Genomic DNA, 17,043 nt, shown 5'->3' with positions numbered 1-17,043 from the left:
GGACGCCAATCGGAGGTGCACCTGCCTGCACCCACTCCTGCACTTCACCCCCTCAACGGGGGGAAAATTCTTCCCCAAGAAACGGCTGAAGACACTGGATACTGCAAAGGCTATGGGCCCTGAAAATATTCCGGCAATAGTACTGAAGACTTGTGCTTCAGAACTTGTCGCGCCCCTAGCCAAGCTGTTCCAGTACAGCTACAACACTGGCATTAACCCGGCAATCATCTTCCAAAACTCTATAGATTCTGGAACGGTTCCTGCAGATTGGAAGGTAGCAAATGTCACCCCATTATTTAAGAAATGAGGAAGAGAGAAAACAGGCAACTCCAGACCTGTTATCCTGACATCAGTAGTGGGGAAAATGCTGGAATCTGTTATTAAGGATGTGATAAGTGGGCACTTAGATAGTAATGATCTGATTGGGCATAGTCAACATGGATATATGAACGGGAAATCCTGTTTGACAAATCTGTTGGAGTTTTTTGAGAACGTTACTAACAGAATTGATAAAGGGGGATTGATGCATGTAGTATACTTGGATTTTCAGAAGGCTTTTGATAAAGGTCCCGTCAGGAGGTTGGTTAACAAAATTAAAGCACATGGTATAGGAGGTAATATACATGGATTAAGGATTGGTTAACAGGTAGAAAACAGAGTAGGAATAAACAGGCCATTCTCAAGTTGGCAGGCTGTGACTAGTGGGCCACTGCAAGGATTAGTACTTGGGCCCCAGCTGTTCACAATATATACAGGGGTGAAAGTAACTTAAATTTCTTACCAGTATGGTCGTATCGGTGATACGGTATTGCAATGCCCCTTCCTACCTCCACTCCTAGACACTTAAATTCATGGACCCCTTTGCATGACTTTGACACTTACAGCTACTAATACTTTGGAATAAAACTTTAATATTGGAACAAAAACTTAAACTAAACTTATTAAAACTCCCACATTGGCCGTAAAGCTGATCTCGCTGCTCTACCTGTTCCCGTCGTGCCATGCTTTGAGATTAACGTGTTGCATGTTGGCCCTTTCCAAGTCATAATTTCACACATGACAGCGGATTCCACTGAGTGTACAGATTCCACTGTGTGCAGCAAGGGTGTATACTACAAGGAGGAGTTTTTTTTGAGTTTTCCAGGAACGTTTTTTTCCTCCAGAGGCCGAGGTTTTCACAAATCCCAAGGGTGTCTCCTGTTGTTTGACTCACAGTTGATCAGCCAACGTCCTTATTTCCTTTTCTCCAAAGTAGGGATTCTCTGGATTCCTTCACTATTTTTCAGGATTCAAAACTGGCAAATTGTTAATTAAGTTCTTATAGTCAGAAGCTCTTTCTTCGCGTGTGCTCTGATTGGCTTCGTTTGAGGCAGTTGTGAATAGCTTCGTCCTCATGTTGTCAACGACTGCTTGAATGGATTGAGACGAGTTTTTTCCTGCCCCATTTAGTTTGCTCTTTTTGAACATCACGGATTGTTCAACCTTCTGGGGTTCTTCAGAGTGAACCCCCGGGTCTGTTTTTAGACTTTTGATTCTCTTGATGTACATTTACATTGGGTTGTCCGCTTATGGACTGGTCCTTTCTCGTTCTTGGAGCATCTCAGACAAGTTCTTCAGTTCTGTCAGCATATCCAGCATTAAAGGAAGGACAAAAATTTACACCACACAGCTTTTGAGTGTAGTCCTTGAAATTTAACACATTTGCTTGCAACTCTCGACCGGTCTTGTGAGGCTGCCTCAAAGTGTTTTGCCAAAGCAGGGTATGTTGGCCAAACTGCACTGAGTTCTCTCTATGTTGACGCCACCCACCTTAAATTAAACACTTTGCCAATTTTTTGAAGTACAATTTGTAACCTCGGCCTCCGCTAAGAGCTGTCACTTCCCCAAATTCTTACTTGTTTCTCATACCTTGTAAATGGGATGTACGGATGGGAGCTGCCTCACAGTAGCCATGCTGAATGACTCTGCAATCAGGTGAGTCTTCAGAAGGTGGGAGACCAATTCGGAGTGTTGAAAATCTGAACTCCGCACCCACACCTTAGCCAGCAGCCAAGCAAAGTGAGAGTCCGAGGGAAGGAAAATGGGATTGTCTTCTCCTGGGGTCTGCTTCAGCTGTAAAAGACAGGAAGGATTAATATGGAGCATTACAAACCCTATGTGTCATGCAACAACACCCTGCATTTATATAGCGCCTTCAAATGAAATAAAACGTCCCAAGACAATTCACAGGAGTGATTCTCAATCAAACATTTGACCCCAAGTCACATAAGGAGATATTAAGGCAGGTGATATAAAGCTTAGTCAAAGAGGTCAGTTTTAAAGAGCATCTTAAAACAGGAGAGAAAGGTGGAGAGGTTTAGGGAGGGAATTCCCGAGCTTAGGGTTTTAGGCAAAAGAAGATACGCCGATGAACAATTAAAATCGGGGATGCACTCCAGGCCAGAATTGAAGGTGTGCAGAGATTGGGAAGGCTTGTAGGGCTGGAGGAGTGATAGGGAGGCGCGAGACCAGGGATAGATTGGAAACAAGGATGAGAATTTTAAAATGGAGGCTTTGCCAGGCTGGTTAGTGAGCACTGGGTGGGGGGCGGGGGGGTGCGGGGTAATGGATGAATGGGACTTGGTGGGAGTTAGGAAGCAGGTGCTCTGCAATATGTCACTAAACAGATGAATAATGTGAACTAATGATGAACAGATTTGTCAGGGGCAATTTTCCCCAAAAGGAGTCGTTCATATCAAGTGTGAATTTTAAGTCACAGGCGCTTTCTGAACAGGACATCGCCCATGGGACAGTCTTTATAGGTGGACCACTTGATCTCATTTTTACACCAGTAAATCTACATCTGTTCTCTGAGGAATTAAACAAATGCTTTGTCCTGGTAGGTGTTTGTTTCCAAATAGAAGGGGGTTATTTCCCTCTAAAGCCACGTTGGATGCCCCATAAAGTACATTTGAGGTACATCACCCAAGCCCAACTCACAAAGATAGAGTTCCCTTCAGAGTGGTGCAAATGGGAATCATTATTGCTGCAATGCTTGGTTGATCTACAAATTCATATAATACAGGTACAGTACCCAAAATCCAACTGTCCCAAAAACTGGAATTGTCTGAAAACCAGGCATACTTGAAATGGCTCACTGCTCTTGTTCCAGGGTCCGTATCAGTTTCAAGTTCTGTATTAGTTTCAGGGTGTGTGTTAGTATCAGGGCATGTGTTAGTTTCATGGTCTTTATTGTATACAATAAAACTATTGTATTAGTTTCAGGCACTGTACAGGAACTGTCTCAGTCCCAAGGGTGCCAGATTTTGAACATTGTACCCTTAGGATGTGACATAAAAATTAAAATCAGGAATATACAACAGGTCAGAATTAGAGGAGCACAGTTATCAGAGACTTCTGGGCTGGAGAAGTTGCAGATATAGGGAGGGGGCAAGGGATTAGGAATCAATGTTAGTCCACAGTTCTTACCTGGATAGCAATGGGTACTATGTGGTCCATTTTGTTAAGGTGCAGCAGGCAGATGGGTGCTGCGATGTACTGCTGGATATCCTTAATTATATTGGCAGGAATCCCATCCAATATCTCATAGTTCACCATGTAGAGATTCCCATTCTGCAACAAACACAGAGAGAGGGGAACAACAGAAATGGTTCATAGTTACCCAGTGTCTGAATACAGTATCTATGTAGATCATCTAGAACATCAGGATTACGATGCTCTCCTGGCCAGCCTCCCATCTTTCATTCAAACTCAACTAAAACTTGCTGCTCCTTATTCTAGCTTGCACCAAGTCCCATTCATCATCACATCTTGTGTCCTACATGGCTCCTGAATTGGCAACATCCCCACTTTTAAAATTCTGAATTTTATTTTCCAATCCCTTCATGGCCTTGCCTCACCCCCCCGCCATCCCCAACCCATGCCCATCTCTGTAACCTTCTCCAGCCCTACAAACCTCCAGGAAATCCACGTTCCTCCAATTCTGCTTCGATTCAGTGCTCCTGCCTTTTTGTTTGCCTCATCGAAAATGGATAAGGGAAATCAAGGAGAAGCCAAGGCCACCCCAGCTTACACAGGCTGAATGAGAGGGCACCACTATAAAAGAATGATTGTCCCCAGGTCTTTTTCCTCTTCCTACCCTGACACCGCTAGATGCTGACTAACATGGGATTCAGATGCGGTTTTTCCAACACTAACATCCCTCATTGGGTACAAAATGCTCCCAGAGACTGCGGGGAAGGAATCAAATTCCTATTTTCTTCTCGGCAAGACCCCAGGTTGACCCATTTCCCAGTTTAACCTCCGGCCCTCAAGGTGAAACATTAAATCGTAAATGTACCTTAATCTCCTGTTCCAGTGTGGAGTTCCCGAGAGATTCCCTCACCATGGCATCAGTCACAGGAAAATTCTCTGGAATCTTCTTGCATTTCTCTATCAAGACAGGATTGAAGCCATTCAGGAACTGGTATCCAAAAACCCAGTCCTTGTGCCAATTTTTCTTGGTAAATACTGAGAAAAAAGACAAAAAGTGAAAAATTAGTTTTCCAGAATTACCAAGAACCCATTAACAATAGCTTAAAGCTAATCTGATAGGAACATAACAAAACATGGCCAACTCTATGACTAAGTGTTAACAGTCATATGAACATACATACATTAGGAGCAGGAGTAGGCCACTCGGCACCTCGAGCTTGCTCTGCCATTCAATAAGATCCTAGTTGATCTGATTGTAACCTCCTGCCTAACCCCGATAACCTTTCATCCCCCTTTGCTTATCAAGAATATATCTAGCTCTGCCTTAAAAACATTCAAAGACTCTGCTCCACTGCCATTTGAGGAACAGAGTTCCAAAGACTCATGACCCTCTGAGGGAAAAAGTTTCTCCTCATCTCTGCCTTAAATGGGTGACCCCTTATTTTTAAACAGTGACCCCTAATTCTGGATTCTCCCACAAGAGGAAACATCCTCTCCACATCCACCCTGTCAAGACCCCTCAGGATCTTGTATGTTTCAATCAAGTCGCCTCTTACTCTTCTAAACTCCAGCGGATACAAGCCAAGTCAGTCCAACCTTTCATCACAGGACAACCCACCTATTCCTGGTATTGGTCTAGTAAACCTTTTCTGAACTGCTACCAATGCATTCACACTCATAGCACCTCCTTTCTCCTTTGCTTCGCAAGAGCATTTTTTGAATAAGCATGAGGTAATTTGCCACAGGATGGAGTTGCTTTGAGAGGTACAGAGAAATTCTGTGTGATAAGAAAATATCACTGACATTATGGAGGTTGGTGCATGATCGGTGTGTGCTACTGACCATGACATTTGGGACAGAGTCATGGATCAGTGGAAAGACAGATGTGACACATCTGGGATAAAATCAGGTGCAATGAAAATATGCCAGAAAGCCAGAATTAAGGACATCATTCAGAAGATAAAAGACACCAAACGGAGGTGGGCTGGGCATGTAGCTTGAAGAAATGATAACAGGTTAATGGAGCGGCAGCCAAAAACAGGAGAGAAAAAAAGGGGAGACAGAAAAGAAGATGGAGAGATGACATAACTTCATACCTAGGAACCACACGGGCAAGAACAGCAATGAACGGAAAAGACCTAAGGAAGGCTACACCCTATATTGGGTGAACACAGTGGGAGGTGGTGGGATAGTGGCATTGTCACTCAAATAGTATTCCGGAGACCCAGGGTACTGCTCTGGGGACCCGGGTTTGAATCCCACCATGGCAGATGGTGAAATTAGAATTTACATTAAAAAAATAAACCTGGAATTAAAAGTCTGATGATGACCATGAAACCATTGTCATAAAAACCCCACCTGGTTTACTAACACCCTTCAGGCAAGGAAATCTGGCATCCTTACATGTGACTTCAGATCCACAACAGTGTGGTTGACTCTTAAATACCCTCTGGACAAGAGCAATTAGGGATTGGCAACAAATGCTGGCTTAGCCAGTGACTCCCACATTCCATGAGTGAATGAAAGAAATGAGAGAGACTTTATTGTGATTGAGGGATAAACCCAACGCAGATTAGAGAATAACTGCCTCCACATTTCCTCCTGTACACAAAAAGCATGTAACCCGACCCGGCCAATTACTGCCCCATCAGTCTACTCTCAATCGTCAATAAAGTGATCCATCAGACTACTCAATGTAAAGTGATGGAAGGAGTCATCAACAGTGCTATCAAGCAGCATTTGCTTAGCAATAACCTATTCACTGACCCTCAGTTTTGTTCTGCCAGAGTCACTCAACTCTTGACCTCATTACAGCCTTGGTTCAAGCATGGACGAAAGAGCTGAACTCCTGAGGCGAGGTGAGAGTGACTGCCCTTGACATCAAGGCAGCATTTGACCGGGTGTGGCATCAAGGAGCCCTAGCAAAACTGGAGTCAATGGGAATCAGGGAGAAAACTCTCCACTGGTCAGAGTCATACCTAGCACAAAGGAAAATGGTTGTGGTTGTTGGAAGTCAATCATCTCAGCTCCAGGACATCACTGCAGGAGTTCCTCATGGTAGTGTCCTAGGCCTAACCATCTTCAGCTGCTTCAGCAATGACCTTCCTTCCATCATGAGGTCAGAAGTGAGGATGTTTGCTGATGATTGTGAAGTGGGGTAATCAAAATAATTCAATATTAAGATTTGCATTAGTAGCTTTAAAAGTAGATAAGTGTAGTTATGAGAGTTCTTTCTAGGCAGGACGGAAAATACAGCCAGTAGTGTGGGAACCAGCTAAGAATCACAAGCCATGAACCTAACAGCCTTCAAAGCTTTGGTAAACAAGGTGTTAAGGAAATAAGGAAACAGACAGGGAGTTATTAAGCCCCAGACACGAACAGACTCCTGCTGAGGCCAAATGCTGAAACTGTTGGATAACAGGGAACACCTGCAGAACCAAGAATCCCCCCCAACTCTTGATTAGGTGATGTGTGTGTTAAGCCAATGCCAATGATGGGTGATGGGGGTTGTAACAAACAGTGTTTTGCTTTGTGAGAACCAAGGACTAGAAAATTGTGACACAGACTTTGTACTGAGGAGAGATCCTTGGGAAAGCAGCCAAGATGACTTCCCCAGCATATGCTTGAATAAAACCTTTGCTTACTGGAAACTCACAGACTTGAGAGTGGTCTCATCTTTTTACCACAACAATTGGTGCTGTGAGCAGTTGCTCACAATATCGGACACTGGCACCGGATCGAATGTTGGCAGCAGAGAACGGGCAAGTACGTTCATTTACCACCCATTAGATAGGGCGCTCAGCATTCGAAACGGGAAGCCAGTAGGTTGGTCTGAGTATCTGAACCAGCATACGGGTCTGTGAGTGTAGCAACTAAAGATAGTGTGGTGCCACCAAACCAATGGCCGTCCGGTAAAGTGGTTGTACAGACCGTTTCCTAGAGGGAGCTCTTAGAAAACCACTGCGGTAAAACAGTATCGACTGTGTGTGTATGTGTGTGTGTCTTAATGTGATTAAAGCCTGTTGGTCTAGAGGCTTTGATGTATAGAAGAGAAGTTGGTTTGAAATGGTAATTAGATAAACACAGGGAAATAAAATGTGAGGTGTAAAAAGGGCAATTTGCATTTTTAAATAGACCATTCAAAAGAGCGGGTGAAATATTACACCTAACCAGGTGAAGCTCAGAAACAATGGGCAGGATTTTCCCCCCGTCAGGGGGGAAGTTGAAGAGCAGCCCTGCAAGAGGCGCGCCTCCGATTGGCGCCCCCGATTGGGGGCGGGCTGCCATTTTATGTGGGCGGGCCAATTAAGGCCCGCCTAGTGTGATGTCCGCCAGGAGCGCTGTGCGATCCCTTTACAGACGGGGGAAGATCCCTAAATCTTTACGCATGCGCATGATAAGGTTGGACGGGCAGCGAAAAATTTAGCTTAATTATCTTTTAATGGCCCTAATAGGCCTTTTAAGTGACAGCGGGCGCGCTGCCAATTCTTGTGTGTGCTCGCCGACCGAAATATCATGCGACTGCGCGTTGACGTCGGGACGCTCGCCCGACATCAACGCGCGTCATTTTTACACTCGAGCAGGATGGGCGCACGCCCGCCCACCAAGATAAACATTCTGCCCCTAGTGACAAAGAGAATTTGCGTTCAAAGAGGAAAATATGTATAAAGGAAGAGAAGGCTGTTGGAAAAAAGAGGAGAGATTCTAAGATCTGAAGCCTCCAGCCTGTAAGCCTCAAGTCTGTCTGCAAGGACCCAGAGCTGAAAGAAACTCACTTTGAATGTGACTATCCAGGGTGTGCTTTGCCAGGGGTCTGTTTAAATCTATGAATTTTACTGTTGCCTTAACAGGGGTGTAACTGAGAGTCAGATTAATTAGGGGATTTTTGTAGTTATTATAGTAGTAATTTTGTAGACATATGTATGTGCTTACAATCTTTCTTGTATTAATAAATGTTTAATTTAGTTTTATAAAAACCCTCTTGAGGCTCAGTGGTCTTATTACTACTGAATTCAAAGCCTGCATCTCGAAACATACAAATTGCAAAAATGGGTTTTGACAGTTGTTTCAAGTTTCCCTCTGGAACTTGGACAACTCAGCTTTTACCATCGACTGTGTCATAATAATAAGGAAACATTTTTCAAATGTTCAAGGCAATAGGGAAACCAACTTTAATCTTAAAATGATCATGGTCAGAAGGAGTAAAAAAATAAAGTTAAAAGTGTAAGCAATCTGTGGCTGAGACAATTGAAGGGTAAGGAGGAATATTACTTAACAATAATTTACCATAAGATGGATACAGGTAAAGGGAGAGCTGGAAAAGATTAGAATCTTTTAGATTTAGAAGTATTACTGACCATATTAATGTGCTGTGAGCTGCAACAAGGAGGACCTCAGGATTAACGGCAGGGATGACAGGCAGAGTTATACAGCTTCCAGAGAGAACCGACACTGGAAGTGAAGATATTGAACCATTGAAAGATAGGATAAGAAGGTGCATTGTAGAGTTGTGTAGACAGCTTAAGGAATTGAGGTCCGAGGTGAGACAGCGGCAGGAGGTAGCGGAGCTAGAAAGAAGTGAAGGGGAGCAGCTCCCCCAGGACATGCCAGAGGTGAGGGATAAGGAAATGGTTAAGGGGGCACTGGAACGACCACGATCTACCCCACGGTGGCAAGGACCTTACTGGATAATGATGACCAGTGACACGTGTACGTTTGGGAGCATTGGTCCCAGGTGACACTTTGTATCTCACAACAAAAACAGAATTACCTGGAAAAACTCAGAGGTCTGGCAGCATCGGCGGAGAAGAAATCAGTTAACGTTTCGAGCCTTCATGGCCCTTCGGCAGAACTGAAGCATAGTTAGGAGAAAGGAGAAATATAAACTGGTTTAAGGTTGGGGGGGGGGGGGGGGGGGAAGAGAGAAGTTGAGGGTGTGGTGATTGTGGAGATAAGCAGTGATAGGAGCAGATAATCAAAAGATGTCACAGACAAAAGGATCAAAGAGGTGTTGAAGGTGGTGATATTTGTCTAAGAAAAGTGCTAATTAAGAATGGAAGACAGGACATTCAAAGTACAGCTCTAGTGGGGGTGGGGTGGAAAAAACTAACAAGGTTTTAGTTTTAGATTTAAAAATAATGGAAATAGGTGGGGAAAGAAGAATCTCACTGCTTATCTCCACAATCACCACACCCTCAACTTCTCTCTTCCCCCCCCCGCCCCCCTCCCCACCTTAAACCAGTTTATATTTCTCCTTTCTCCTAACTATGCTTCAGTTCTGCCGAAGGGCCATGAAGGCTCGAAACGTTAACTGATTTCTTCTCCGCCGATGCTGCCAGACCTGCTGAGTTTTTCCAGGTAATTCTGTTTTTGTTTTGGATTTCCAGCATCCGCAGTAGCTTTTAGCTTTTTGTTTTTATCTTTGTATCTCACAGTCTGTTTCTGTCAGCAGGAAAGCAGCCAGCAGCTGGCTTAGCTATTTTCTTTCAGGAACAATGGCGACTCGGAGGGCGGCAGTAATCAGCCTTTTAACAATAACAGCAGCATGGGAGGCGCCCACTGTGAACATCGATAAAGACTTTTGTCTGCATTCAGGGCTGTACGTGCAATTACCGCAAGGAGGGAATGGGGAATGGATAAGGAAACCAGATATGTGGATCTCAGGCAAATTTACTCATGATAGCCATCGAGCGATCCTATTGGGGAAGAGTGACAAGAGCGAACTGACACAGGTGACATTTCCCTGACCTGGTGTTACATTCCGCTTGCCCTAACCCAGCTGTGACTGGCTGTGACGTACCTTGCCTGGGGCAATGTTTAAGCCGGTAGGATGGTGTTGACTCCCAGACCATTGTGACCCTTGTTGTGAACTGGGTTCATGTGCTATTCCTCTGGATCAAACCAACATAGCCTACGCTAAAGGTACAGCTGGGAGTGTGGACATATCAGGAGTGTAGGATTCCAGTTCGGATATGGGACAATTCTGGTATATGTGCTTGGTGTCAGTAAGCAGAGGCCGTGGTATGTGTGTCCAATGCAGGGGTGAATGCCACGGCGAGATAGACTAATTTGCCTCAGTTTGTCTGGGAACTGGGGTTAGAGGGACAATAATGTCAAGAGCGTTTTATAGATGTTATTAATCGACTGGGTTGTTGTGATACACGGTGTTAGGTTTGTCAACTTGCGGGTATCAGAAACTTACTAAGTGCCCAGCCACCATGTCATTGCCCCTGGATGGGGTAATTAGAAGTGGGAAACCCAAAGTGAATTTACGTGATGTTACAATGGGTACGCTGGAGGTGACCTACAATTTGATTAACCTCATCCTGACCTTATCAGCAGATTAGGCAAAACAAAAGTTACAGTGCTAATGCCTCCTAGGTAGCAAAAGAGACTGCAGGGGGACTGTGATTCGCAGTGCAGTGAACTGGATAAACTTGCAGCTGTATAAGTTCAGGGTGAAGGTATATGAGAGGGACTAAAAATCATGAATACAACTGATTCACGTCTAAGTGGAGGGCATGTGACATGCGTTTGGGACTTGATAGGTAATGTAGGTCAGATATTGAAGATATAAGATTTGGCACACACCTCAACACATAGGCTGTGGAGAAATTAGACCATATCAATTTACAGGAAGAACGACAAGAATCAGGAGTTACGCAGCCCGTGACAGGAGGTATGGGAGACACAATCAAATTTCTGAGGAGTATAACACAGGAACAAGCTAACGGAACATTTCGGGGCTTAGTGGGGGATAGGAATTCAGATCCCTGGGAATGGGAAAGAATGGGTGGGTGTACCAGGCAAGTTCCCGGGAGTATCTGGTTCTGGGCTCGAATAGAACCCTTTTAATGACAACACAACAATGTTGTACTGGATCGCAGCACGACATCAACTGCTCCCCTGAAACCCATCCTTGATGATTCTGCCATTGTGGCCTTCAACACCCCCTCCTATGCAGTGGTACTTCCTGACAAACAGGACGAGTTCATATACAGAGGATTAGAATGTGACAACCACTACACTCTCTGCTTACAGATCATTACCTCCTTTACGGTGGTGGGCTTTCACCTTGCGGGCAGGGCCCTCACTGGCTACATGTTCCGTTAAACAGCGAGGATGCCCCAGGTCGAAGGGCTCAGGTGGCAGTGGAAAGGGCCCTGATCACTACAGGAGGTTCAGAGAACAAAGCCGTCAAGCAATCACGAGGGGAAGGCTGCAGGTGAATCTGGTCACTGGAAAGGCTGGGAGATTGGAGTATTCAGCCAGTAATTGGGCCAAGATGGCAAGAATACAGTATAACCGGTGGGAAGTATGGCAGTCACAGCAGCCGTTGAGTCTGTTGTGGTAATAATAGTCTCTGTATTTGCTGTTATCAGAGACTGATGGTATCCCAAGCAGTACAGATGGTAATGCTAGCCAATAAAGGATATACCTTGATATCCATTGCGACTGAAGCTCCCCTCACAGGGAATAGGAAAATCAGGAACATTTACGAAGGTTTTGCAATTTAATGAAGTGATGATTCCGGCCTTAGCTTAGGCCATTAGGACTTAGGCAAAGCTGTAAGAGAACGGTAGAGTAGCAGAGCCAAAGTCCACCGGATTCTAGTAGGACCGCTAGAGATTTCTGCTGAGCAGAGGATCTTGGGAATGTCCCACCTGGGCCAGGTAGTGGCTAACCAGGGGTCCAAAAGGAGGGATTGAAGTGGGGTAATTGAAATAATTCAATATTAATACTGATATTAAGATGAGCATTAACAGCTAAGAGTAGACAAATGTAGTTCTGAACATTAACAGCTTTAAAAGTAGCCAAGTGTAGTTGTGAGAGCTCTTTCTAGGCATGATGGGAAATATAGCCAGTACAGTGGGAACCAGCTAAGAATCACAAGCCAGAAACCTAAAGGCCTTCACAGCTTGGGTGAACAAGGTGCTAAGGAGATAAGGAAACAGACAGGGAGTCATTAAACCCCTGACATGAACAAACTCCTGCTGAGGCCAAATGCTGAAACTGTTGAGATAACAGGGAACACCTGCAGAGCGAAGACCCCTCCACTCTTGATTAGGTGATATGTGTGTTAAGACAATGCCAGTCATGGGGGTTGTAACAAACAGTGTTTTGCTTTGTGAGAACCAAGGACTAGAAAATTGTGACACAGACTTAGTACTGGGGAGAGATCCTTGGGAAAGCAACCAGTATGATTTCTTCAACCTTTGCTTGCTGGAAACTCACAGACTTGAGCAGTCTCATCTTTTTAACCACAACAATTATGCAATGTTCAGCACCATATGCGACTCCTCAGATACTGAAGTAGCCCATTGTCAAATACAGCAAGACCTGGACAATACCCAGGCTTGGGCTGACAAGTGGCAAGTAACATTTGTGCCACACAAATGCCAGGCAATGACCATCACCAAGAACAGAGAATCTAACCATTGCCCCTTGACATTCAATGGCATTACCATCACTGAATTCCCCACTATCAACATCCTGGGGGGTTACCATTGACCAGAAACTGGATTGGACTAGCCATATAAATACTGTGACTACAAGAGCAGGTCAGAGGCTAGGAATCCTTCAGCGGGTAACTCACCTCCTGACTCCCCAAAGCCTGTCCACCATCTACAAGGCACAAGTCAGGAGTGTGATGGAATATTCTCCACTTGCCTGGATGAGTGCAGCTCCCACAACACTCAAGAAGCTTGACAGCACTAAGGACAAAGCAGCCCCGCTTGATTGGCACCACATCCACAAACATTCACTCCCTCCACCACCGATGCACAGTGGCAGCAGTGTGTACCATCTACAAGAAGCACTGCAGCAACTCACCAAAGCTCCTTAGATGGCACCTTACAAACCTACAGCCACTACCATCTAGAAGGACAAGGGCAGCAGATAGATGGGAACACCACCGCCTGCAAGTTCCCCTCCAGGCCACTCACCATCCTGACTTGGAAATATATCGCCGTTAGTTCACTGCCACTGGGTCAAAATCCTGGAACTCCCTCCGTAACAACATAGTGGGTGTACCCACACCGCATGGACTGCAGTGGTTTAAACAGGCAGTTCACTTCTCAAGCGCAATTAGGGATGGGAAATAAATGTTGGCCTAGCCAGCGAAGCCCCATAAAAATGAATTTTAAAAAAGCTCCCCACCCAGAGTACATTCTGCACCTTTGCCTCATTGCTTCTTCCAGTTGGTGCTCAACATGAAGGAGTACTGATTCATCAGCTGAGGCAGGGGTGGGGCAGTTTGGGGCAGTGGGGGGCAATATTTGAGAGCCAGCAGGAGGTTTGCCCATGTTTGACCTGACGCCATGAGATTTCATTGGGTCCGGAGTCAATTTTGAGGATTCCCAGGGCAACTCCCTCCTGATCGTATATCACTGTGCCACCACCTCTGCTGGGTCTGTCCTGCTGGTGGGACAGGGCATAACCGGGGATGGTAGTGGTGATGGTAGTGCCTGGGAGATTTTCTGTAAGGTATGATTCCCTGAGTATGACTATGTCAGGCTGTTGCTTGACTAGCCTGTGAGACAGCTCTCCCAATTTTGGCACAAGCCCTCAGGTGATAGTAAGGATGTTCCGGTACCTAGGTCAATGCCAGGTGGTCCATTCAGTTTCATTCCTTTTTAATTGACTTTTTTTTAGTGGTTTGCTAGGCCATTTAAGAGTCAACCACATTACTGTGGATCTGGAGTCACATGTAGGCCAAGCCAAGTAAGGATGACAGATTTCCAGATGGGGGTTTTTATGACAATGGTCGTCATTAGACTTTTAATTCCAGATTTTTATTGGATTCAAATTCCACCATCTGCTGTAGTGGGATTCGAACCCGGGTCCCCGGAGTATCACGCTGGGTCTCTGGATTACGAGTCCAGTGGCAATACCACTATACCCCCTATTAGTCTCCAATGATTACTGCCCTTTTGCTTTTGCACTCAGAAATTTGCCTACATATTTGCTCTTCTAACTCTCTTCCACTATTTGGGGGTCTATGATACACCCCTAGTGGTGTGGCTGCCCCTTTTTTATTTCTGAGCTCAACCCATATGGCCTCATTTGATGCTTCATTTAGTATGTCATCCTTCTTCACAGCTGTAATTGATTCTTTAACCAATAATGCTACACCTCCACCTTCTTTATCCCCCTCTCTATACTGCCTGAAAACGCTATATCCAGGGATTTTGAGCTGCCATTTTGTTCCCCTTTTTAAGCTAAGTTATCATGCTGCCATGTGTCTATCTGCCACCCTCAGCTCATCAGCTTTATTTTTCGATACTCCTTGTATTTATAAATACACCTTTTAACACTGCCAAATTCCTTTGCTGTACATTTTTTAACCTGTGCCTCTTCTGTCTTTCTGAGTCACTCACTAATTTTCTATCACCCATTCCCTGCTCTGAATTTGCCCCCAGGGAACCTAGTTTAAACACACAACCACCACCCCCCGCCACACCAACAGCACTAGAAAATCTCCCTGTGAGGATATTCATCCTAGTCCTGTTCAGGTGTAGACCATCCAGCTTGTATAGATCCCACCTTCCCCAGAACCAGTCCCAATGCCTCAGAAATCTGATGCCCACCCTCCCACACCAGCTTTCCAGCCACATGTTTAATCACTCAATTCTCATATTTCTATACTCACTTGCATGTAGGGCTGGGAGTAATCCTGAGGTCCTGCTTTTCAATCTCTTTCCTAGCTGCATAAAATCTGCTTTCAGGACCTCATCCCCTTTCCTACCTAAGTCATTGGCACCAGCGTGGACCACGACCTCTGGCTGATCCTAAGTCCCTCTTCCTATAAAACTTCGAAGCCATCCTGTTGATCTTGGAAAACCTGTTGCTCCAGATACCAAAAAGTTCAACTATTATTCCTCAACTTCCCGCAATGTCCAACATCTAACAGGTGTCCAGGATGTTACCTGTAAGGGCCATCACGCAAAGAGATCACCTGAGGACAACCACATCCGTGACCTGCACCAATGCAACTCTGGGCTTGCAATCAGAACACTGAGTTTCAGAATCGTATCAAATACATGGCAAGAAACCAGAGAAATAGCACATCGCTATTTGCGGGATCTTGCTATGTGCAAGTTGGCTGTCAATTTTCTACATTTTCTACTTCAAAAATACTCCAATGGCTGTAAAGTGCCTTGGGGGCATCCTGAGGTTGTTAAGGGCACTATAGAAATGCAAGTTCTTTCTTTCTAGTTGGTCTCTCTGGTGTGTTAAATATTGGTACTGTATTAGATTACAAACTCAATTTCCCCTCTCCTAATTGTTGCAACTCTCCATTACCTGCAATGGGATTCGTGACTTTCCAAAATATGTTATCAAAGTCCTCGATGGTGGTCCAGGAGTGTTCTAACTTGTTCACAAATTCCTTCAGTTGCAGTTCTGCAAAACTATAGAAATAAACACATAACAGTCAAGCTTAAGAGGTTTGCTGAATTAGAGGTTTTCAAAATGATCAGCGGTTTTGAAAGGGTGGAGAGAGAAAACTAATCTCTCTGGCGAGTGAGTCAATAACCAGAAGGACACAGATTTCAAATAATTTGCAAAAGACCTAGAGGAGAGATGAGAATTCCTCAGAGACCTGTCGGGTTCCAGAATGTTCTACCTGAAAATGTAGCAGAAGCTAATTCCGTAAATAATTTTAAAAACAAGTTGGGCCAAAAGTCAGAATTTGTGACTAAGAATGACTGCTCTTTCAAAGAGCCAGTACAGGGACAAAGGGCTGAATAGCCTCCTTCTGTACTTAAATTTCTATAATTCTATGATAATCTATCTGTTCTGATCGAGCCTCCTCCTTGGGATCTGATCAGTAATATTGCATGCAGTAAGTATGGGTGTATAAAGGTACCAGCATCGGACCCTGACTGACTGAGAACGTAGGGATACTGACACCAGTAAGAACCATTTTCAGTGACTACAGAGAAGAGCAGTCAGGACAGGGTCATACATCAATGCAAAACAGAGAGTAGGGATAATTTTCAGGTTGGCAAGCTGTAACTAGTGGAGTGCCACAGGGATCAAAGCTGGGCCCTCAGCTATTTATAATTTATAACCATGACTTGGATGAAGAGACCGAATGTATGGTTGCTGAATTTGCTGAAGACAAATAGAGAGGTAGGAAAGTAAATTGTCAAGAGGACATAAGGAGTCTACAAAGGGATATAGGTCAGTTAAGTGAGTGGATAAAAATTTGGCAGACGGAGTATAATGTAGGAAAATGTGAACTTGGCCACTTTGGCAGGTAGAATAGAAAAGCAGCGTATTATTTAAATGGAGAGAGACTGCAGAACTCAGTGGTTCAGAGCGATCTGGTACATGGATCACAAAAAGTGAGCATGCAGGTACAGCAAGTGATTAGGAAGGCAAATGGAATGTCGGCATTTATTTCAAGGGGACTTGAGTATATAAATAGGGAAGTGTTTCTACAACTGTAGAGAGCCTCAGTGAGACAGCATCTGGAGTACTGTGTACAGTTTTGGTCCCCTTACTCATAAAAGGATATAACTGCATTCGAAGCAGTTCAGATAAGATTCACAAGGCTGATTACTG

General features: G+C 44.6%; 1 protein-coding gene across 1 annotated transcript in view; it reads right to left on the bottom strand.

Annotated features, from left to right (window-relative positions):
* Positions 1-17,043, bottom strand: part of LOC144671809 (polyunsaturated fatty acid 5-lipoxygenase-like) — a 41,965-nt gene that overhangs the window by 10,708 nt on the left and 14,214 nt on the right. Inside the window, exons 5-8 of the mRNA XM_078533855.1 lie at positions 15,778-15,884; positions 4,340-4,509; positions 3,469-3,612; positions 1,909-2,112 (exon numbers count right to left, since the gene is read on the bottom strand). Of these exons, the coding sequence (XP_078389981.1) occupies positions 1,909-2,112; positions 3,469-3,612; positions 4,340-4,509; positions 15,778-15,884 (625 nt within the window). The remainder of the gene's footprint in view (positions 1-1,908; positions 2,113-3,468; positions 3,613-4,339; positions 4,510-15,777; positions 15,885-17,043) is intronic.

The sequence above is a fragment of the Cetorhinus maximus genome, chromosome 34, assembly GCF_964194155.1.
Source record: "Cetorhinus maximus chromosome 34, sCetMax3.hap1.1, whole genome shotgun sequence".
Taxonomy (NCBI): Eukaryota; Metazoa; Chordata; class Chondrichthyes; order Lamniformes; family Cetorhinidae; genus Cetorhinus; species Cetorhinus maximus.
This window is presented reverse-complemented; position numbering and strand designations above follow the sequence as displayed.